The 24,414-nt window shown below is 36.9% G+C and overlaps 3 protein-coding genes and 2 pseudogenes across 4 annotated transcripts; 3 read left to right on the forward strand and 2 right to left on the reverse strand.

The window, feature by feature from the left end:
* The first annotated feature begins 647 nt into the window (after window positions 1–647).
* LOC120219447 lies at window positions 648–5,071 on the forward strand. 2 transcript variants are annotated; one of them, XM_039216266.1, is made up of 8 exons: window positions 649–749; window positions 1,549–1,733; window positions 1,888–3,066; window positions 3,163–3,295; window positions 3,371–3,490; window positions 4,121–4,275; window positions 4,671–4,868; window positions 4,938–5,071. In XM_039216266.1, the coding sequence occupies exons 2-8, from the start codon at window positions 1,641–1,643 to the stop codon at window positions 4,938–4,940; spliced, it is 1,881 nt and encodes a 626-aa protein (XP_039072197.1). In that variant the 5' UTR covers window positions 649–749; window positions 1,549–1,640; the 3' UTR covers window positions 4,941–5,071. The 2 variants fall into 2 exon arrangements, with proteins under 2 accessions (XP_039072199.1, XP_039072197.1); XM_039216268.1 differs by lacking the exon at window positions 4,121–4,275 and having other exon boundaries at window positions 648–749.
* A 143-nt stretch (window positions 5,072–5,214) lies between these two features.
* On the reverse strand, window positions 5,215–6,466 carry LOC120219248 (annotated as a pseudogene).
* An 820-nt stretch (window positions 6,467–7,286) lies between these two features.
* Window positions 7,287–11,628, forward strand: LOC120219449 (malate dehydrogenase, mitochondrial-like). The gene is made up of 7 exons (XM_039216270.1): window positions 7,287–7,615; window positions 8,598–8,771; window positions 10,195–10,363; window positions 10,539–10,600; window positions 10,711–10,832; window positions 10,965–11,082; window positions 11,380–11,628. The coding sequence occupies exons 1-7, from the start codon at window positions 7,382–7,384 to the stop codon at window positions 11,518–11,520; spliced, it is 1,020 nt and encodes a 339-aa protein (XP_039072201.1). The 5' UTR covers window positions 7,287–7,381; the 3' UTR covers window positions 11,521–11,628.
* A 320-nt stretch (window positions 11,629–11,948) lies between these two features.
* Window positions 11,949–15,299, reverse strand: LOC120219448 (transcription factor GTE4-like). The gene is made up of 5 exons (XM_039216269.1): window positions 13,402–15,299; window positions 13,260–13,305; window positions 13,042–13,140; window positions 12,913–12,937; window positions 11,949–12,218 (listed from the first exon to the last, which is right to left on the reverse strand). Exons 1-5 carry the CDS (start codon window positions 15,067–15,069, stop codon window positions 12,209–12,211), a joined length of 1,848 nt encoding a protein of 615 aa, XP_039072200.1. The 5' UTR covers window positions 15,070–15,299; the 3' UTR covers window positions 11,949–12,208.
* Window positions 15,300–16,788: 1,489 nt separating this feature from the next.
* Window positions 16,789–23,254, forward strand: LOC120219249 (annotated as a pseudogene).
* Window positions 23,255–24,414: the final 1,160 nt, after the last annotated feature.

Here is a 24,414-nt window from a genome sequence, read left to right on the forward strand (position 1 = left end):
AATAATAATAATACTTGATGAATTTTGATCGGTACAAAATACTTCTTCTAAGTATTCTTAATTATGATAAACATTTGCATTACGCGCTCTTAAGGTCGAAGTATATATGAACTCATATCAAGTGAACTCATAACAAACTCATGACATCATTCGATTCAAGAGTTAAATTTATTTTAATTTATTAAAATTATGATTAAATTGATAGAATATATAAATAAGAGTGACCAAATGTATAATTATATCAACTTTATTAACAATCATGTCAGTACTTATGTTAAATGTGAACGAGATTTGACTTGGTTGAATGTATTTAAATAGTTAGATGATCTGGTTGATAAAATTTCAAAAATAATGATCAAAATGAAAAGGGAAAAGAGTTAGGTAGTCAATGGCATATTTTAACCTAAATTTATTATATGAAAAAACTGATGCAAGTTCTCTCAAAATAAATAACTATAAATGGAGATTAATTAGCGAAAAAAGAAAAAAAAAGTGATTTTTTCCCAAATCGGTAATTTTATTTGTTCATAATAACACATTATTAAGTTTCATGTAATATATAAGAAAAGTGTTTTTCTTTATTTGATGATAACAGGGTGTGGTTTACCCATTTAATTATTACTAAACCCCCCCACCCCCGGGGCGTCCTCACAAAACCCATTCACTTCTCTCTCTCACACACTCTCAATAAAGCTCTGTTGATAAATAATCCAACGGTATCCGCCGTCCACCACCCGCCCCGGCCACCGGTAACCCATCCTATATCTTCTTTCTCCTTATTTTCTTTCTGGGTTTTTCTTGTATTCCTCAGTTTTTGTAATTTTTGTAAATTCATCTAGAATTGTTTTCTTTTTAATGAGTTTGGGCTCTATCCTATATACGGATCTATGTCCCTTGGTATATATTGATGTAAATCGAATTTTATTTATAAAAACATCTGAAAATTCTATAAAATACAATTTTCTAGATGGTTTCCGTGTTCTATGCTGTGCATGATGCATGCATATATGTATGTATGATGGTGGAGAAGTGATATACTTCTTTTATAGAACGTTTCAAAGCAGTAATGGAAAATTAAAGTTTTCTTATCTTTTTATTATTTTCAGAGGACGATACTTTTGGGTAGCTAAATTTTTTAAAACAGTTTTTGGGATGTAATTGCTACCAATGAAAACTGGAGGCAGAACACAAACCTATTCTTCGTTTCCTTGAAATTTGGTTGTTTCAGATGGTTATCCATGGAGGATATAGTGAGTTTTGAGTACTGTGAGCTGTTGATTTATGGATTAAATGAACTAAAATTCTTTTTTCATCATTCTGATTTATGTTACCTATTATGAGTTAGCCGTAGTTTGACTGCTATTATAGTGATTGGGAAGACTTAAATGTATTTGACAATGTATTATTGTATTTACACTTTTTCATCGACGTCTAGTCTATTGCTGCTTACCTCCTATTAAGTTTTTCTGACTCAGACGTAGATGGTATCACTTATCTGGATATTTTTCTTTTATTCAAGTTTTCCTTTCTGTTCTGGAACTTTCTCAGGCTAAATTAAAAACTCTGGGGCAAGAATAAGGACGTATACCTGTTATTTGAACGGAGGTATGTGTCATTGGTTTTGACAAAACGACACTCGGATGGATTTTAAATTCAAAGGTATTGGCTGGGTGGGGGACATTTACCAGAAGTTCGAAATATTGTGTCATGAGATGGATAATATTGTGAATCAGGTATTAATTCTTTGATCCCATCTTGATCAGCCATGCTCTGTTATCAACTGGCTGAACGAAGTTTTTGACGATTAATAATCATTGATGCACCCGAGAATACAGTTGCTTTGGCATTGAAGTTCTTTCATGATCTTGTAAATGGCTTTTTCTGCAGGACACTGTCAAATATGCTGAAAACCAGGCACAAAGTGTGGGTAAAAGCATGAAGAGATTTTATTCTGATGTTGTACTTCCTTTAAAACATGAAGATCAAGGAGTGGCTTTAAAAAGAAGCGCTACAATCGATACCTTTGTTGAATTGAAGGCTGCTATTCAGGAAGATCACATAAACACTGTTTGTAACCTATCACATGTTCAGCCCCTTGCAGTTGCTACAATTGAAAAACAGCTTGATCATGCTTCTAATGAGCTTTTCCCTTCGGTTCAATTAAGCATTCCGACTTCTGTTGATGCCCTAGATGGGGCAGAGTCGGGCATAATTTCCCAACAACTTAGTGATATTATGAAAACTAAAAGCTCTGTTGTAAACATAGAAGAAAATTCCATCTGGGAAAAAAAATCTGGGTTTGATGTACCAGGGCTGATTTCTCCCAGAGAGGAAGAATCATTTGGAGACTCATTGACGAATAATAGGTTCATTGATTGTACCGAGAAAATTTCACCTGGGGCTGCGGGTGAGGTTTCTCGTGCAATATTAGTTCATGATATGGAGTCTCAATCCCCTAAAAAGGAGACAGGAATTAGTTATAATATTACAGTTGATGTGGTCAACAGGCAGCTTGAGTGTGCTTTTGCTGAGCTTTGTCGTGTAGACCAACCAGGTAACCCTAATACTGTGGATTCCCATTTGGGGAAACAATCCATAACTTCAGAAGAAGCTGCTGAGGTTTTGAATGATACAAAACTTGAAGTAAACCCAGAGGAATACCCCACAATGGAGAATCCTTCAGTTTCCAAGGTATTGGGGCTAGTGACTCCTTTTGAGAAGGAACCCCGTGGAGCTTCATTTTTGAGCAAGTTCAATGATAGTAATGATAAAGAAATGTCTTCTGAAGCTGAGGTTTCTCCTGCAACTTCAGTTCAGGATGTGAGAAAACCATCTGCATCTGATGTTTCGGAGTTGATCTTTCATGGCGAGGAAGAAATTGTTAATTGTGATAATATAAATCCATCCATGATTCACTATGATTTTCCTTCTGCAACTTCAGCTCATGGTAACCAAAATGCAAGAAAAATAAAGGATGAGTGTGTCTCAGATGCTTTAGATGATGTTACTTCTTCCAAAATGGTTTCTTCAGTCATTGGTCGTGAGGAAGATGTGGCAGAGGTTGGGGTAGATTCTTCTAGCGGTTCATTATTTCAGGAATTTCATTTGGCTGAGAACTCACTTGAAAATTCACCCGCAAAAGCACTCATTCATCATGACCCTGTTAATGTAGCTGAGTTAGTTTCTCATAATGTACATTCGTCTTCTATGTTGACTTCACTTCTATCTGATGAGAAGGAGTCGATGGTGGCAGCATCCATTTCATCTAGCAATGACTTGTCCATGGCATCAGTTGGTTAGCATCTTGTTCCTATGTAGTGATATTTTGTTTCTTATGGAATTGATTTTCATCTTAGTTGTAATATCACAGGAAATGGTGCGTACAGAACTGTTAATAGCTCCAAGTCTCTGACTGGAATATCAGGAAACAAAAATCTTCACTTTGGTGGTGAATCTGCTCAACTTCAGGTTTCATCCTCTTCTAATATAGGTAAGCAAGCAGAATGTATAGTTTGATTGTTTTCTTCTCTGCCATCTTTCCAACTGTATTTTTCCGTGCTCACCTTTGTTAACATCAAATTTCAATAGCATACTTGTAATTAGGATATCAACAATGAGGATAACAATGATGGAAACTGTACAGTTTCGACCCTGTTTGATATAATTGTAATAATGACAATTATTTTGTATTGAAAATGTTAGACCTTCAGAAACCTGGCTTGCTTTAGATGTGTGTAGTCACTGATTTTTCTGCTAATTAGGATACAAGCCACTCTATGTCTGAAATGAAATAATATTACTTTCAAAAGGATGTTTATTTAAAAAAATATGCTGGTAATATATTAAATGGTTAGGTCATTAAGCGATTTGATCAAAATGACTTTCAAACTGATCAGTGTTTTCATATCGGTACATGTCTGCGTGTATATCTATAGTATGAAGGTACTAGTCTTTGCAAATTATGAACGAATTTCTTTATGTTACGCATTTTTGGTTACCTGGTTTGCACCTTTCCATAAGAAGTTTTGTTTTACAATATATCTCATTGCACCAAAAGAAATGTTTATTGGAGAAACTTAACCATCTTTATCTAATTTCATGAAAACCATAAAATATGCAGGACATGTAGATGATTCCATTGATGATATCAATATTTCTTCCATGGAGATCATTGATTTGTATGACGAGGTGAAGCTTGAGGATAGCTGTGTCATTCCTGATAGCAGTGCACTTTATGCCGTCTCTCGTAGAATAAATAAACACAAATCATACAGGGTCCGTCTCTCTCCCTCTCTCTCACTCACACATGCATAAAGTCACGGGCATTGGAGATCTTACTTTTCAACATGAGAAAATGTGATAGTGTTCTCCAGTGGAATGTTCCATTAAGTCGGTAAATTCTTGAGAAAATTATATGTTCGTGATGCAAATAGAGTTGATATTATTAGCATCTCCCTGCACAAATCATTTAGTTACAATTTAATTGTCAGTTTTACTTTATTTATATAGAGACATGCATTAGCTATATAGATGATAATGAACTTTAGGCTACTTTTTGCATGATGCTTAGATAAATCAGGGTCTTTCATATGCCTTACCTGATAGTATCTTCTTTTACTTTCTATATAATCTTTCGCTAATTTGCTGCATTCTCATTTTACTTTCAAAAGAAAAGAATCCAGGATGCTTTAAATTCAAGAAAGAGGCTGGCGAAGGAGTACGAGCAGCTAGCAAATTGGTTTGGAGATGCAGACATGGGGTCAGTCCACAATCATTTCCAAACTCTACAGCCATCATCCTCCACCACAACCTCAGAGCCCAAAAATACGCAAACAGAACTTGTGTGTGATTCTGACTGGGAAATCCTTTAAGCACATAAAGAATTTTATGTTGACTAGCTTCAACCGGATTCATTCTCAAGCTTTTTCCTCGTGCCATAAGAATGAGATACACTGTGAATACTCGTGTTCAAAGTTCCATCTTCAATGTATTTACAATAAAAATGCAGATAATCAATCTGTCTTGTAAATCAAATTGTCTACCATAAATGGCACAGCGTTTCAAATTTCAAGTGTATAACTGGTTTTCTATATTTTCCTTATACATATTTTATTGGACATGAGCCATTTCTTCTTCATAATCAAGCATGATTAGGTGAAATACATTTTTGCATCATCATTTCTCCATTTTCTTTCACATGCAATACTCTTGAGTTTACAAAAAAAAAAAAAATTGATTACCTTGCAACAAACGTGCATACAAAATCTCATTCCATGTATCAGGCACTCCTGGTAAGCATCAATGGATGCAATGGGCAAAATTCATTGGTCGGCCCTTTTCTCCTTTGTCAAGAGCGTGCCTCTCCGCGGAGAACACCGTTGTATGAGCATCTTTCCTATATTCTGATAAATGGGTAACGTTAAAAAATGTGACATTGATTTTAAGATCTTGTAAAACTTCATGCATTATCTCCATGATATCTAGGTTAGACCCTGTGCCCCAATATGAACCTTGAACGGGGTAAGACTCATTGAAGCAGTTCCCATGGCTGCCTTGCTGCCATTCCCAACTCCTACAAAAGTAAATTTCACAGGAAACTATAGGCATTTTTCCATAGTGAATCGAAGATTAATGCATCAGAGACTTGGGTTTTGCCAGTCAAATAACAAGTAAGAACTCACCACAAGTGTTGGGGACATACTCATGAAGAAGACTTTTTGCAGATGAGGATCTATGGCGGATTCTAACCATTTTGCCCAAGTTTCCAATGTTATTCTATAAGCAGTTGTGGCATTATATTCTTGAACATCCTCCATGGATCCGTAGCTGAAAGCAATATTCATGATTCCGATTTCTGAATTTTATTATTACAGTATTGTTTAAGATAACATGGTTGAAGTGAAACTCATAGATATTCATATATAAATCCTACAAGGTACCGAGTACTTACGTTGCATTGATCTGCGGCTTGTACATCCACTATACGTAGCTCTCAAACACCAACACGTCCACTCCTTCCAGCTGTTGCCATGTTTAGATATAGAGTACAGGTTCACCAGGCGTTTCGGTACTGTATTATTTGTTTCATGATCCGAGATAGACTTCACTATTATTGGAGCGCATTTAAGGATTTAAATTACATTTACGGTTATGTTTTCGGTTGCATTGTGTTTATTACGATTGCGAACATAACATATGTGATTATTGCGAGTATCACACTTGTGCAATAACTGTTTCGGATAACCCAATTACTACTATATAATAGTCACTATTCCATAACGAATCACTATTTAAATACCTGACTGCGTTATACTCCTAAATTCAAATAAACAACATTGAAATCAAATAATCTAAACTAAGTTTATTATGATCAATAGAATTGCAAGTTGAGTACCTTAGCTTTGAAGATCTTCCTAGGAGGAACTCTTTCTAAAGATTTCTTCCCTTTGAGAATCACGGATTGTAGGAGACAAGAAAAAATAAATTTTTTATTTTAAAGATTTAATTTTTTTTATTAATCAATGGTGATTATAAGTGGTAGTACTTGTTTTAAAGACTCTTAATCATTTGACAATGAACGTTTTAATACTCTGTAGTCACTGATGCTCGAACTCGGAACTTCTAAATTAAATATAATATTTTTTAGATTGACATTAAAAAATTATTCAATATTTAAATTTAAAATTTATTAGTAATTTTAACATTTTTATTAATAATAATATTAAAAATATATGATAAAGTATATAAATAGTTCCTCGGGTCTAGGTTGTTATTTTATTGAGTACTTTAACTATTAAAAATTATAAAATAGTCCTTTAATTATAGAATATTACTTTGTTGAGTCTCTTAACTATTAAAAGTTATAAAATGATCACCTAACTATTCATATGTTTCAAATTCGTCTTCTTTGTTAAAAATCGACAATCGTATAAGCTAGGATATGATAAAATCTGATCTCATAAATGTTTGAATTGTATAATCATTTGAGATTCTAGGATTATATTTTATCATATCTTATTCAATATGTTTACATCTAACATGGAAGACTGTCAAATTTTTAATGAAAAAAACGTGTTTGAAACATATGAATAGTTATGTGACTATTCTATAACTTTTAATAATTAGGGAACTCAACAAAATATCACCCTACAATTAAAGGATTATTTTATAAATTTTAATAGTCGAAATACTTAAAAAAATAATGTTTATAGTCGGGGGCAATTTTCTGTACTTTACCCAAAAAGTATTTAATATTAAATATATATATTTAAGCCTACATAAACCTCAGATATGACCTACTCCTAGAAGCTATCAAACCAATACCAAAAGCCATCTTTTTATTTTTTTTCTCCCCACTCTGCAGCTTCAACCTTCTGCAAAAATGTTTCGATCCGTAGCTCGATCGGCTGCCGGAAAGCACCTCCTCCGACGAGGATATTCCACTGAATCCGTACCTGATCGGAAAGTTGCGGTCTTAGGCGCGGCTGGAGGGATCGGGCAGCCCTTGGCTCTTCTGATGAAGCTTAACCCTCTTGTTTCTCGACTTGCTCTCTATGATATCGCTAACACTCCTGGTGTTGCCGCTGATGTCAGCCATATCAACACTAGATCTGAGGTCCAAATTAAAAAAAAGTCTTTGTTTTATTTTTAAAATGTATGGTTTTTAGATTTAGTTTTCCTACTGTTTAGTTTACAACGTTATTTCAAGCTGTTTCTGGTTTGATTTATGTCTTGATTTTGGTGTTTTTACATTGGATTTTTCACTTCATTTTTTATTATATTTATCTGATTGTTGTTGATTTTAGCTTTTCCCCTTCTTTCTTTATTGTATTTATCCGACTATTATTGATTTGGTTTACTTTTAATTTGTTTAAATAATAGTTTACTGCTTGTAAAATGTTATATTTTTTTATGAATGTGTTTATAGTGAAATTATGAATTGATATCATACTTTGTAGATGGATTTCAGCGTAATGATTTAGTTCTTTTATTCATTTAAATTTGGCTTTGCTATTTGTTTTCATGTGTTAAAGTGTATATGTGAATGTATTAATGTTTCTAATATAATTTGATTGGTTTCTATTTTGAAATCAACTTTTTTTTCTTATTACCTAAATAATATGTTTTTCTCTCTCTGATCCGACCTAGTTGCTTGATTATTTCCATAAAAAGGATTGAAGAGTCGAGATTTGTTGCATGTTGATGTCCATGTCCATCATTACTTTTATTTTTCATATCATCTGAGAATTTATATGTTTCTACTAAATTTGTATTAGCTTTGATAAGGCTTAGTTTCATTTCATTTGTCTATACATGTTCAAATGTTTTATATCTGTATGGCTTACCTGATTATTGTTTGAACTTTTAAGCATGTCTTTTATAATGAATCAGATTACCCATTTGTCTATGGTTCGTGCTCATGCTCCCATTTTTTAATTGTTTTAATCGAACTACACTGTTTTTCTACCTAGTTATTCTTTTGTCAGGGTTGTGATCTTCATTCTATTGAGAAATATATTGATTTGATATTTGATAATCTTGTGTGCCTTAATTTTGTTATCTTTATTCCTTAGCAATTTGCCCTTTTTTACCTTCAGGTTGCCGGATATGTTGGGGAAGAGCAATTGGGTCAAGCTTTGGAGGGATGTGATGTTGTCATAATTCCTGCTGGGGTGCCAAGAAAGCCTGGTATGACTCGTGATGATCTTTTCAACATTAATGCCGGAATTGTCAAGGGTCTATGCTCTGCAATTGCCAAGTATTGTCCCAATGTGAGTGTCTATCCTTTTTGTTTTAATTTGAAGGAAAAAAATACATTTTTCAGGGATCCTTGATGCTTCTAAAAATTTAATTAGTTTGGTTCTCTGTCTTGTATACGAGTGTTAATGTCTATCGTGCCAAGGTGTGGGGTAACCATACAAATGATCAGAGAACCCAGTGTTTAAAAAGGCACAACTGAGGCGCTAAGGCGAGGTTGAAACACCTAATTAGGTCTAGGCGAGGCGATTTCAATGAGGGCTCTGAGGCGCAGAAAGGCGCCGCCTCTTCAATTTCTTTTGTTCTTTTTGTCTTTTTTTTTTTAAAAAAATTAGTATGTTTTACATACCAACTGGTATATCAACAACAAAAAAGAGAGAAAAAAATGAAATGTTAGTGGAGAAAAAATGAAATGTTTTACCTTATATAATTACTGTTTGTCTTGATGTTTGAAAGGGAGAGAAACGAAGGGGGACGACTAGAGATAGTTTTCGGTGAGTTTAGTTGCTCATCCATCGTTTGCCTCTTCCACTGCTTGCCTCTATTGAAAATTCCAGGAGCTGACTAGAGAAGAAATGTAGAAGCTCAAAGATTCCAAAGGCTAACGAAGTGGAAGATAATGGTATATAAAATGACTTTTGAGATGATACAATGAATATCATCTACAGATGTTACCAAGGGAATTAATGGTAGTCTCATTTTATATTAAATGAAGTTTGAGATGATACAATGAATCTCATCTATAGCTGTTACCAAGGCAATTAATGGTAGAGTTAGCAGCACATTCTCCAAGTCAAACATGCATGAATCCAGCTGGTTGTGGAAGAGTTAAATGGACGGTGGCTGCAATCACAATTAAGTTTAGAAAAACTAGCATATAAAGTAGAGAAATGCAGGCCATTATATGATTTTTGGCCTGCTAACTTCTCAACAGGCTCTTCCACCAAAAACATATCACATATGTAGTATGATCTTGAGGAAGGGACAAGCAATGGTGAAAGAACAGGAGCTTAAGTTTTTTAGGAGTAACCAGTGAGTAATTGATATGAATATACTCTCTAGAACTAATTTATAAACTTTTTAGCATAAGGTAGGTTTCAGTGAGTTTTGTTCTTTTATTTTCACAAAGTGCGCCTTACTTCAATAAGGCGCTCGCCTTGCGCCTTGGCTATAAAACCCCTATTGCCTTAGTGCGCCTCTCGCCCTTTTTAATACTTGAGAGAACCTAACCTGCAATTTGTCATCTGATTTAGTAACATGTTCTGTTTGATCAACTAATTATGATTCTTTCCCCCTGATGCTTAAAACGTTACAGACAGTTTTGATAACCGAAAGCTATTGCTTAGTTCCGAAGAGTTTTTCCTATGTTGTGAGCTTCTATAAGGCTAGAATATTTTTTTTGCCTCCCAACATTATTGAACCAAATTTGTGGCTCAGGCACTTGTTAATATGATCAGCAACCCTGTCAATTCAACTGTTCCAATTGCAGCAGAGGTTTTCAAGAAGGCAGGAACATATGATGAGAGAAAGTTGTTTGGCGTAACCACCCTTGATGTGGTTCGAGCTAAGACTTTCTATGCTGGGAAGGCAAAAGTAAATGTTGCAGGTTTGTTTACTGCTACCTTACCTCACTTCCCCTTCTCTGCTTATAACCTTTTTTGGGGCCTAGAAATGATTTTTTAGATGTCTTTTCCTTTCATGCAAGGTATTATCATAGCATAAGAACATTTTCATTATATGATGAACCTTCTGATTGACTCAGTTTATTCACTTTCTTGCAGATGTTAATGTCCCCGTTGTTGGTGGTCATGCTGGAATAACCATTCTCCCTCTATTTTCTCAGGTACATTCTCCCTCTATGTTAATGCATGCAATGAATGATGATGTTGTGCCTGCTCATTTCAGTTTTCTGTTGATCTTTGCTAATTTTGTTTGCATCTTGAATTCATTTAGGCTACACCAAAAGCCAATTTGCCTGAAGATGATATAAAGGCTCTCACAAAGCGAACACAAGACGGAGGCACTGAAGTTGTGGAAGCAAAGGCCGGAAAGGGTTCGGCAACATTATCAATGGCGTAAGAATTAGCTATCACTTATTCACGTGAAGTTTTCACTTTCCTTGCATTTATTTTGTATGGTCTTAAATTGGAGCCATATCATTTTCTTTTCATTTTAGCCTGATAAAGTTGCGTTGTTTCTTTGGGAAGCTATGCTGGAGCCATTTTTGCTGATGCTTGCCTTAAGGGACTGAATGGCGTTCCTGATGTGGTGGAGTGTTCTTTTGTTCAGTCAGCTGTCACTGAACTCCCCTACTTTGCTTCGAAGGTGATTATCCCTGTTATATATTGTTGATTTGTCCAAAAGTGCTCAACATTTTTTTTAATTTTTTTTACTGTTCCGTATTTGCTTTTGAAATTTGCATTGATATGCAAGGGGAGCTGCATCGAATCTATGATTATTCTGTAACCTGCTCCCACCTGTGTAGAATTGATAACATATCACACTTATACCATCCTATTTCCCCGTTTTGTTTAAATTTAAGTCTTGATTGCTTTGGATTAAACTTGAAATTAGGGATTTCTTTCTCGTTCTGATCGCTTGAGCACAATCGCTGGCTTGTAGGTAAGGCTCGGAAAGAATGGTGTGGAGGAAGTTTTGGGGTTAGGCCCGCTCTCAGACTACGAGAAAGAAGGCTTGGAGAGCCTCAAACCAGAACTGAAAGCATCTATTGAGAAGGGCATCAAGTTTGCCAACCAGAGTTGATTCTTAACTATTTATGATTTCTTCCGTTAGACCGACCAATCGTAAATTCTTAAGTTTTTGCGCAACTGTTGTATTTCATGCTGCAAGCAGCATCGGCTTTACTATTCTTAGTAGAATAGGCCTTACATAAGCTTTTCAAGTAATAATTCCCAGTGATGCTGTGAAGGGAGACTTAATTAAAACCTTATCTTTCCAGTTTAGTCAGGATGTTCCATTCATTCAAGTATAAAAATGTGAAACAACATTCGGTCAGCCGGGAGCCTGTTAGTTAAAATGTTCTAAATAAGAGAAGTTGATGTTCTATCCCAAAAACACTACACAAATTTCTCTTTCAACAATTTCTATTGTACAGTGGAGGTCTGCAATGATGGGATACCATTAAGAGACAAGCAGCTAACAGGTAATAGAACGTGTCAAGTTATCATCATATATACGATTTGTTTGTAAAAGTGAATACCAGGATCGAATGACGCAACTGAAAGAACCAGCTTTGCATTGCTTCAGTAATAACAAAAAGTTGAGTTGCATGCCGACTGCCTCCTTTAAAATCTTAAGGGCAAAAGCAAAAAAATTGGTTTTTGTTATGCAGTTTGATCAGTTGATCAGGTCCTCCAGAAATGCCCAGGCAGAATCATTGGTTTAAAGTTGTTGATTGCTACCTGGTAATGATACCGAATCAGCTTCCATCTTAAGATGATCTGCAAAAGCAACATGAAGCTCAAGATGTACATATTAGAATAAATCAGCATCTACCTAATGTTTTCTAGATTTGCCGTGATATAAGCATATTGTGACCAGGGAAAATATAGGTTAATCCCTGCTTAAGTTTTGCTCTGTTATGCATAAGTGAACATCAAACCCAAGAAGCATGCATGAAGACTAGCAACACAAAAGATCCATCATATAGTCAGTGTTCCATTTCACCTCTTAAAAAAATGGCATTAAGTAAAGGCTCTTGATATTTATATTACAAATGGAACTATATATATACGATGAATCTTTTGTTTTGTTAGTCTGCATGCATGCTCCTTGTGTTTATCACGGGACTCCCTGGTTACAATACGTTTATCACGGGACTCCCTGGTTACAATATGTTTATCACGGGATTAAACTCAAATTAGCACCATTAAAAAATGAGATAAAGCAACTTTTAGCCCCCGAACTTAGATTTTTGTCATTTTGATGATATAAAATGGTGCTACATGTCACAATCTCAAAGTGACACATCATAGGACTAAAAATGAAAAAAGTTGGCAAGTTTAGAGACTAAAAGTTGCTTTATCTCCAAAAAAAATGCAAAACTATTTTGAGAAATAAGGATTGAAAAAGTTCATTACCCAAGATAACATGTCCTACATTAGTTAAGTCCATTAAAAGAGAGGGTCACGTTACCTTGATGAATTATCACTGTCGGAATCTGCATAAAGTATTGGGTTGAGTACCAAAAAAAGAAAGTATTAGGGTGAAAAATGGGGAATATAACTCATACGAGCAAAACAAAAGGAAAACTTTAAAATTTACCAGTTGATGATCCAGAGCCACTGCTAGAACTGCTTGATCCACTCTCGTTATTTTGTAGTTTTTCTCCATGAACAGGTGACGCGGGAGCAACCTTCTCTTCTGCTTCACAATACAACCGGTTATGATAATAAGTGCATGAAAATTCCATCTTCTTCAGAACCGAACAAGTGAAGAACAGACCAAAAAAGATTAATTTCTAGTTGGCCCATGGTGATTACCTGTTTCAGCTACTTTTGGTACATCTTTAGCAAGTGGTTCCAGATTCTGCAAAAAGAATAACAACAAAATGTTGCAGTGAACAGCAATTCTATACAGCGAAAACAGCTATGATGCTCGAGAATCACTTGTTCATAATCTTACAGTCTCGGGAACATTATGGTCATCTCCAGAATTTTCTTGAAGAGGAACTTCAGCTTTTCTCTTGCTTTTGCTCAAACCCTTCTTATAGTTTGTCACAAATCTATCAAGTTCCCAAAGTGTTTCTGGATCAAAACTGTCAATATCCACCTCAATCTCATCATCTTGCTGGAAAAGTGCTGGGTTCCTCTTCTTAATAATCTGGACAATGCTATCAAGTTCCTCCGAAGGCAAGTTTTGAAGGTTTACACTGAGTCTCTGCTTCTCCTCATACGTCATATCCCTCTTATCAGGTTCCTTTGTCTTAGGTTTCTTTGGTACTGCAATCTTACCAGTAGGAGTCAAGTCCACAGCTCTTGACTTCGGTTCATCGGGCATTGTCATGGATTCTGGTCTCCCCAAAGTCCTAGTTTCTAATGGTAGTGATGAAGGTGCAGGAGTTTGAATTGGAACTGAAGCCGGAGAAGGAGTATGAATCAGAGCTAAAGCTGGAGGTGGAACTGGAGCAGGAAGTTTCCTTGAAGTGGGATTTGGCAAACTGTAATCATGAATCCTTTCATACCCCCTATTAAGGTTATACTCGGATTCTATAGCTGCCCAGTTTTCTTCAAATATCTGAGACAAATTTTCTGCCATAATATGTTCATCTTGTCCTTTTGGGTTATAAAGCATTGCATTACTGAAAGTTAGCCTCACATCCTCCGCAAACTCCCTAGGTGACTTGTACAAATTTTTGTTCAACCTAGTCTTCACTGTACCCAAATCCATAGGATATTTAACAATTGTATAATAATCATGCAGCCCAAGTCCCTTCACATCCACGGGCTTATTAAACACCCAACCAAACTTATGCTTCGTTAACTTCCCTAATAAATTACTACATCTCTTAAACAACTGACTAGAAAACTTCTCCGGCGCAATCCCACCTCTCATTTGACCTCCATTACTCTTCCCACCACTCGGTTTCATCTTCTCCTTACTCTCTATAGGCTTCAACTTCTCCTTCCCTAGAGCAAACTTTGAATTATTATAATACTGATTTGCCTTTGGGTTTCTCTTCTCGTTCTCCACACACACTCTCCCACCACCACCATCATTGTTACTATGATCACGCTCTGCCATTGACACAGATAATCCATGAAAAGACCACGAACTAGGCAATCCTACGGAACCAACATCCGAATTCACTCTAACTGAACTTCCACCGTCTCTATCAACATTCTTATTCCCTGAAACCCGTGAATTTGCATACATCCCATTAAACCTACTTTCTTCCGCCTCAAATTTCTTAATTAAACCCCTAACCTCCTCAAGTTCAGTATCTAGCTTCCTTTTCAAAACTCTAACCTCATTCCTTGATAAAACATTGAAGTTAATCTTAACAATGTTATCATATTTTACGTACCCAGATGTTGCAATCCCATTGGTAGCATTCTTCGCGCCCTGCGGCAACCGATTATGACTAGACAAATCATCCGAAGCCACGGCATCGAAGGGTTGGAGTGGCAGCTGACGCTGGGAGTTGTTATCGTCAGCTGAAGTGGTGGTGGCTAGAGTTCGCTGAGAAGATTGTCGAGGGACAGAGGTGGGATTTTTGGGTTTGTTGTGGATTTTCCTGGTATAAACCTTGTTGTTCTTTGATTCTTCACCCTCAATTGTCCCTGTAGCCATTCATATAAGTAACAAGGTCAAATTTCTATAAATAAAAAAGGGGGCAAACCCCTAATTAAGAAATACCCAGATAGGTTAGACGGTTAGAAAGGGATTTTTTTCCCAGGGGTTTATGCTGGAATTGTACGGAATGATTAAGGTTTAGAAGATATAAAAAAGGCATAGTTTGATGATTAGAGTTTTGGGTTTTTTGCTTTGAATATTGAAAAGAGGGGAAATGCAGGTGTTGGATCCGAACGATTTCTTTCTTTAGTACTTTTCTTCGTTTGTTTCCAGAACGGAGAACACGCGAGAAAGGGTGAGTGTCTGAGTCTGCGACTGAGAGGTGACTAATCACGCGCTAAAGAGAGCGAGTGAGGAAAAGGAAAAGAATGTTTAGGTATAGCCACGTGGATGGTACCTTAATAAAATAATCTTTAAAATTTACGAATAACCTTTAAAATTATTCGAAATGTGATTAAATGTGTATTGATATAAATAATTTATGATTTCTTTTATCATATTTATATATAAAATTTATAAATCTCAACTAACCTAATAAGAATATTTTGTATAATTTTAGCCTTTAAAATTGCAATAATTTTAGCCTTTATGGAATTAAAATATGCTAATTAAAATCTTGTTTCGTAAATAATCTGATTAATGATTTATTTTTAAAATATATTTAATAATTTAAAATAAAATTTATTTAATAGGGTATTTTAATAAAAATTATACAAGTAATAAATAGATCTAAAAACTTACGTCTCATTTAAGGGAGAATATAAACATTTTTCATTCTAATATTAAAATTAACATTTATCAAATACTTAACTATATCGGCTGCTTAATTATAACAAATATATGTTCCCTCCTCTTTCTCTTTTTTCAGGGTTTGTATCACTTTTATAGATCTAATTAATTTTTAAATTTTATTTAGTCGATTACGCTATTGATTTCGATGTTGATCATCAATTGATAATTCTCTTTTTTTTTTTAATTTTTTAATAAGTATAATTATGCCTTTATGACATATTTTTCACCTTCTTTCTCATTTGTTTGGTTGTTTATTCTATTTTATATTTTTTTAGTGTTGGATTTGACGATGCTACAACTTATCAAAATTGCGTTTATTTTTAATCATATTATTCTTTCATGTTCTGGATCATTTGATCGAATTTAAATATGTGATTTTGCGTTCAAAGATAGTTTCTCACGATGTTTAGCTTTGATTCGTGGTTCTCGATGATCGTTCAATAGTTTAATCCTCTTTTAAAGTTTGTTTGTCGATACAATCAAATTTCTTCGAGTTTTTTTGTTGGATTTTTAACATTTTTCATGCATGGTGGTACGTGTATGATTTAAGGTGGATAGTTTCTTGTGTCAATGATATAGGAGACATAGGAGAATGTCCAAATTATGTATTTAATTTACCATCACAGTAGTAAACCACTTATAATAATTTTAAATATTTTTACTTTTTAATAAGAATAAAAGCTTCTGTTAAAAATATATATAACTAAAATATCAAACATACATTCAATACTTAAATTTACAATTTTAACTTCCAAATAGTTAATTCAATTTATCAAAAAGCACCGGCTTCATACGTATCCTTCACTCCATCTCCTGCATGCATTGAAGTTAGTGTTGCAGGCGTTCACAAAATTCCAAGGATCAGCCATGTGAATCCCATAAAAACTTGCGGAAGCTTTCATGGAGATCCGCCATTAATGGTACCTTGCATTAATATCATCGACAATTCCACAATATTCAAACTGATTAAATCACCATCGCTTTCCGAAAACTGCAACCAGCCATGGTTTTGAGACTCCAAAACAGCAGATCCTCTTCTTCAGGTTGTTGCTCCATCAGATTTTCCACCATTTTAACTATAACCGTCCTCTTTACTTCAGTTTATCTCTTCATTTCACCGATCAACCATGGCTCTGAACCATGCTCTTGGACAAGAATAGAAACCAGATTCAATGGTGATCTAAGGGATGCTAAGTTTCCATGGAACAGTCTTTGCTTTGGAAACAATTTCGAGAAGCTTAAGCTTGCAGTATTCTCCAAAACATGGCCTATTGGTACTGCCCCTGGCGGAATGGAACGTCATGCTGCAACGTTATACCGTGCTTTAGCCGCTAAAGGCCATGAAATCCATGTTTTCAACGCGCCGTCCGATAGAAAGCCTCACCTCGACATCCATGAAGGTAATCTTGTTAGGAAATAAACTGAGTACAAGTAATTTCCCTATAACCAGATTAGTAAGAACGCGAAATAAAAGCGGAAAAATAATACCCGAAAAATTGATAACGGAGTTCAGCCAATTTTGCTTACGTCTCCGGACTGCTGCAGATCTTTTACTAAGAGAGAAATTTTACAGGTGTTTACAAAACACTCACTACTCACAAGAAAGCTCTCTAGTATTGGGAGAAAGAAATGATTTTTGGGATGATTTTGAAGCTAAATGAGCTAGGCTATTTATAGTTGAAACTTAGGGACTAATCTTGTAAATACCCTAAAGTTCAATGACTCAATTTTGTAATTATACCTATTATAAAAATAAAAATCAGCAGCCCCCCATTTTTCTTCCCTTAGCAGCCCCCCTGGCTGCTGTCTTTGACCAACAATCTCCCACTTGAAGACTAATTTCAATCTGTCTTCACACATCGATCGATGCAGCAGTATTTCTGGTCTTTTATTCTAGCATGCCAACTGAAGTTGAACACAACTTCAGTTTGTCCGTGGTCACCGTCTTTGTCAACATGTCTGCCGGATTTTGAGCTCCACTAATCTTTTCAAGTTTCAAAATCCCATCTTCCAGAAGAGACCGGATAAAATGATATCTCAATTGTATGTGCTTCGTCCTGGAATGAAAAGACGGATTCTTCGCTAGATGGATAGCACTTTGACTGTCGCAATACAAGACATTGTTTTCTTGTTTCTTACCTAACTCGTCCAAGAAACTTTGGAGCCAAACCATCTCCTTGCTGGCTTCCGTAACAGCGACATATTCTGCTTCAGTTGTGGAGAGAGCAACTATCTTCTGTAGTTGAGAAACCCAACTCACTGCAGTACCTCCTAGAGTGTAGACATACCCTGTAGTGCTCCTTCTGATGTCAATATTTCCGGCTAAGTCAGCATCTACATAGCCTGTCAGTATCGTATCTCCACTTTTGAAACAAAGTGCTTTGTTTGTGGTACCCCGCAGATATCTGAGGATCCATTTGACTGCTTCCCAGTGTACCTTGCCCGGATTATTCATGTACCTGCTAACAGCTCCCACTGCATGAGCAATATCTGGTCTGGTACAAACCATGGCATACATCAGACTTCCAATTGCTGAGGCATACGGCACCTTCACCATGTGTGCACGTTCTTCCTCCGTCTTTGGTGACTGTTCTTTGGAGAGTCTGAAATGAACACCTAAAGGTGTACTTACTGGTTTAGCATCTTGCATGTTGAACCTGGAGAGTACTTTGTTGATGTACTCAGCCTGTGATAACATCAAAGTCTCCGACTTTGTGTCTCTCTTGATCCTCATCCCAAGAATCTGCTTTGCAGCGCCCAGATCCTTCATAGCAAACTGCTTCGACAATTTTTGCTTCAAGTGTATAATCTCTTGCATGTCTGAGCCTGCAACGAGCATGTCATCAACGTACAATAATAAAATAATGAAGCTGTTGTCGAACCTCTTGATGTAGCAACAATGATCTGCTTGGCATCTGGTAAAACCACTGCTACCCATGAAACTATCGAACTTCTTGTACCACTGTCTAGGAGCTTGTTTTAAACCATACAAGCTCTTCTTTAACCTGTATACCAGGTTTTTCTTGTCTGCTTTTATGAAGCCTTCTGGTTGCCTCATATAGATTTCTTCCTCCAAATCACCATGAAGGAAAGCTGTCTTTACATCTAACTGCTCAAGATGTAAATTCTCTGCAGCTACAATTTTCAACACCAGTCTGATTGTAGACAGTTTTACGACTGGAGAGAAAATTTCATTGTAGTCAATACCTTCTTTTTGCTGAAAGCCTTTGACAACCAATCTTGCTTTGTAGCGTTTTCTCCCATCGTGCTCTTCTTTGATCCTGTAAATCCACTTGTTATGGAGCGCTTTCTTGCCTGGTGGTAATTCAGCTAATTCCCATGTCTGATTTGACATAAGCGAGTCCATCTCATCTTTCATGGAAGACTCCCACTTGACTGAATCCTCCACTTGCATTGCTTCATCATAGCACTCTGGTTCACCATTGTCAGTTAGCAACAAGTAGTGCAAAGAAGGAGAATACCATTGGGTTGGTTTAGGAATTCTGGAGGAGCGTCTCAGTTCTGGTGTGCTTGGTTCTTCTTGAACTGCTTCAGGATTGATCTGAACATCATTTCCAGAAATCTCCTCAAACTCAGCAAATTCCTTTGTTTCAGCTTTGGTATTTGAACTGCTTGATTCTACAGTTGACCTGTCTTTGTACATCACATTCTCATTGAAAATGACGTCTCTGCTTCTGATGATCTTTCGATTTTCGTAGTCCCAAAACCGATAACCGAACTCATCACCGCCATAACCAACAAAGGCACATTTGCTGGACTTAGCATCAAGTTTACTTCTTTCAGCAGAGTCTATGTGTACGTAAGAAATACAACCAAACACTCTTAAGTGTGAAAGGTTTATTTCTTTCTTGCTCCAAGCTTCCTCTGGTATTCCGCCATCCAAAGGAACTGAGGGCCCACGGTTGATCAGGTAAGCTGCAGTGTTGATAGCTTCAGCCCATAGAAATTTGGGCAATCCGGCATGTATTCTCATGCTTCTAGCACGTTCATTCAGAGTTCTGTTCATGCGCTCAGCTACGCCATTCTGCTGCGGTGTTATGGGAACTGTTGTCTCCATCTTGATCCCATTGTTTGCGCAGAAATCTCTGAATCTATTGTCTCTGTACTCTCCTCCATTGTCAGACCTCAACCGCTTGACTTTCAAACCAGTCTCATTTTCCACCATGGCCTTCCATTTTCTGAAGGTATCAAAGACTTCTGATTTCTTCTTCAGAAAATAAACCCACACCTTCCTTGTTGAATCATCGATGAAGGTGACATAATATAGTGAGCCTGCAAGAGATGAAACTGGGGATGGTCCCCATACATCAGTATGAACCAATTCTAACCTTTCTGCCTTGGGTGTCTTGCCAATCTTTGTAAAGCTGACTTTCTTTTGTTTGCCAAAGATGCAATCCTCGCATAGTCCGACATCTACATTATTTAGATCCGACAGCTTCCCTTTTGACAGAAGTATCTTCATTCCTTTCTCGCTCATATGGCCAAGCCTTTGGTGCCATAGGTTTGATTTTCCATCAGCATCTGCTGCAGCAATGATATTCTCTAAGTTTGAGGTTACATAGAGAGTACCAGTCTTCTTACCACGAGCAATGATGAGTGCTCCTTTTGTAATCTTCCATTCACAGCCTGAAAAGGTTGTACTGTATCCTTCTCCATCAAGCTGTCCAACAGAAATCAGATTTCTTTTGAGGCCAGGAATATGTCTCACTCCTGTCAGCTTCCAGGTGGTCTGGTTTGGCAGCTTTAGTCGGATATCTCCTTTTCCGACGATCTTCAAGGTTTCATCATCAGCAAGATGAACCTTCCCAAAATCACCACTGATATAGTTCTCCATGATTTCTTGGCATGGGGTGGAGTGGAAAGATGCCCCTGAATCCAAGATCCATGATTCAATCGGACTGTTGACGCTTAGAATCATGGCATCACCTGTCTCCTCTGTCACGTTGGCAGATTCCTGTGCACCGGTATCTTTCTTCAGTGCTCGGCAATCTCTTTTAAAGTGACCTTTCTTGCCACAATTATAACAGGTAAAATCTTTCTTTCCCGTTCTGGATTTTTCCCGTCTGGATTTGGATCTGCCACGATTTGAATTTCTTTCTGAAGTTCTCCCTCTGGACTCCGTGTGCAAGGCTGAGGAGGTTGATGCTTCACCCGATTCTCTCCGTCGAATTTCTTCGCTCAGTACCAGATCCCGAACATCGTCGAATTTCAATTTACTATTTCCCGACGAGCTGCTAACTGCTGTAACAGTAGCATTCCAACTGTCTGGTAGAGATGATAAGAGAATTAAAGCTCGAACTTCATCATCGAATTCAATTTCTACAGAACTCAACTGGGTTGTGATTGTGTTGAGTTCATTCAGGTGTTGAGCCACTGATGCCCCTTCCGTCATCCGCAAATTGAATAATCGCCTCATCAAGTGAACTTTGTTTGAGGCCGATGGCTTCTCATACATACTGGAGAGAGCTGCCATAAGACCTGCCGTGGTCTTTTCCTTTGCTATGTTGAAAGCAACATTTCGGGATAACGTCAGTCGGATAACTCCGAGGGCTTGTCTGTCGAGAAGAGCCCAATCTTCATCCTTCATGCCCTCTGGTTGCTTTCCTGAGAGGGGTTGATATAGATTTTTCTGGTACAGAAAATCTTCGATCTGTATCTTCCAAAAGCCAAAGTCCGCACCATCGAACTTTTCAATTTTCACCTTCCCTTCGTCTGCAGCCATCGCTCCCACTCGAATCTGGCTTCGTTTGGATCGTTTCTGACAATTTCTGCGAACCGCCGTGTATTAGAACACCTTCGTCGACAAACTCGTATCGCCGACCGAATTTCACTATTCACGAAATTCACTATTCACGTGAATAGTAATGAATAGTAACCTCGCAGAAAATTGACAAAATTCACAACCAAAAGCTCTGATTACCAGTTGTTAGGAAATAAACTGAGTACAAGTAATTTCCCTATAACCAGATTAGTAAGAACGCGAAATAAAAGCGGAAAAATAATACCCGAAAAATTGATAACGGAGTTCAGCCAATTTTGCTTACGTCTCCGGACTGCTGCAGATCTTTTACTAAGAGAGAAATTTTACAGGTGTTTACAAAACACTCACTACTCACAAGAAAGCTCTCTAGTATTGGGAGAAAGAAATGATTTTTGGGATGATTTTGAAGCTAAATGAGCTAGGCTATTTATAGTTGAAACTTAGGGACTAATCTTGTAAATACCCTAAAGTTCAATGACTCAATTTTGTAATTATACCTATTATAAAAATAAAAATCAGCAGCCCCCCATTTTTCTTCCCTTAGCAGCCCCCCTGGCTGCTGTCTTTGACCAACAAATCTCCATGTGTATTTTGCTGCCAATGATTGTTCTTTAGCATTCGATATATTCAACACCATAAACGATAATGGACCGTTATGTGCATACCGAGAGTGTTTCGTTGCCTCATTGGCGTGCGAAAACGGTGCCTAATGTTGCAGTAACTTGGCATGGAATCTGGTATGAAATTATGCACTCAAAGTTATTTGAAGAGCTTGTTTTTAACTCACAAGAGACAACGCCAAGATCAGTAGGTGAGCTTCATGAAGCAATGCCAAGACTAGTCGACGAAATCCAGTTTTTCCCTAGCTACACACAACATATATGTATAAGCAAAAGTGCTGGTGAGGTACTAGTTAACATCTATCAGCTCCCTCAAAGGAATGTTCATGTGATACTAAATGGTGTCGATCAGACCAAATTCGTTCTTGATCCGGTATCTGGTGCAAAGTTCCGGAGAAAGCACAGTATCCCCGATAACTGAAGCGTTGTAATGGGGGTTGCCGGACGATTAGTTAGGGACAAAGGGCATCCACTTCTGTATGAAGCTTTCTCAAAGATCAGCGAAGCACACCCTGGTGTTCACCTGCTTGTTGCAGGGTCAGGCCCATGGGGGAAAAGGTATGCAGAGTTAGGCTCAAATGTGAAGGTATTAGGCGCACTGGAGCCTTCGGAGCTTTCCAACTTCTACAACGCGATCGACGTGTTTGTGAACCCGACGTTAAGGCCTCAAGGGCTCGATCTTACTTTGATGGAAGCAATGCATTGTGGGAAACCAGTTTTGACCCCAAATTATCCTAGCATAGTTGGGACAGTAGTTGTTAACCAAACTTTTGGATACACTTTTCACCCAATGTAGAGTCCTTTGTTGATGCATTGGAATCAGCTATAAAAGATGGGCCAAAAGTGTTGCAGAACAAAGGGATTGCTTGCAGAAAACATGCATTATCAATGTTCACTGCAAGTAAAAATGGCGGATGCTTATGAAAGGTTCTTTCTCTGCATGAAGAATCCCAGATTCTATCAGTACCCTCTTCCTACAGATTGTTAAAGAAACATTCATTTTCTTAACCCTTTCCCCCCTCTGAAATTACTGTTGGTTTATGAAGATTTGATTACTGTAGATTATGTATTTTTTGATATCATTATACTTCACCAATAAAAGAATTGTTGTGATACAACCTAAATTCTTTAAAATCATATGCAGATCAATTACAGACACTTTTTACAGTTAGTAGGCAAAGAATTTGAGGCCATATTACTCTTTTAACAATGAGAAAAGAAGTGATCAATGAACTTTCCAAGCTTGATCAAGCAACATAAAGTTACAGTCATCTTATATACCAGTGAAAGTGGGGAACTAACATTGAAACGATATTATCGCGAAAAAGTCCTTATTTCATTAATACATGGCATTCATATCAGTTCATCGATCATCGATGTATAGTTGATCGTAAACCGCTTATCTTCCTTCCAAAACAGAGCTAATTTTCCGCTTTTCCCCAGCCATCTCCATCACATTAGTTCATTTCCAATTCTTATTTGCAATCCCTAGTTGGTGTTCTTTCCCTTCAGAAAGCAGCCAAGAAACGCAGTTGGTGTAGGCGATATATAATGATTTTTGCATTGAATTTCATAAGGTTTAAGTTAGGGATAGAGCAAGATTTGTCTGCAAGGTATTGGATAGAATTCGGATTCGACAAGTTGACGATGATAGAATCATACATCAGCTTATCTCATCCACATTGAAACGAGGTTATTGACTAAGACAGCATATGGATATTATTACATGCATACATTATACATACACATATAGTCAAAGTTTACTCAACTACACCCACATTTAGTGGTTGAGGTTTCATCAATAATGATCGAATATTGATATGTTCAGATGACAAGTTGATAATCAGTCCTAAGATTAACATGGCATGTTGGTTCTTACAGTTACCTACAACTTTACCTATGCTCATATAGACAACTCTGTTATCACTTACGACACAAGAACGGCACTATAAGTACTCGAAATTCGTATTTCTGGCGGATTATTTTCACAATCCCGAAGCATCCGTCGTACGATTTACCAGAGAAGCACACATATTAACCTATGGAATATAGTTGACAGATGCTGAAGTGTCATTGCATGTCGTATACACCGTATTTCTAACCTGTTGTGTCACAAAAATAGCAGACAAATATGGAGCATTGCACAAA

This window comes from Hibiscus syriacus, unplaced genomic scaffold (genome assembly GCF_006381635.1).
Source record: "Hibiscus syriacus cultivar Baekdansim isolate YM2019G1 unplaced genomic scaffold, ASM638163v2 tig00110206_pilon, whole genome shotgun sequence".
NCBI classification, from domain to species: Eukaryota; Viridiplantae; Streptophyta; class Magnoliopsida; order Malvales; family Malvaceae; genus Hibiscus; species Hibiscus syriacus.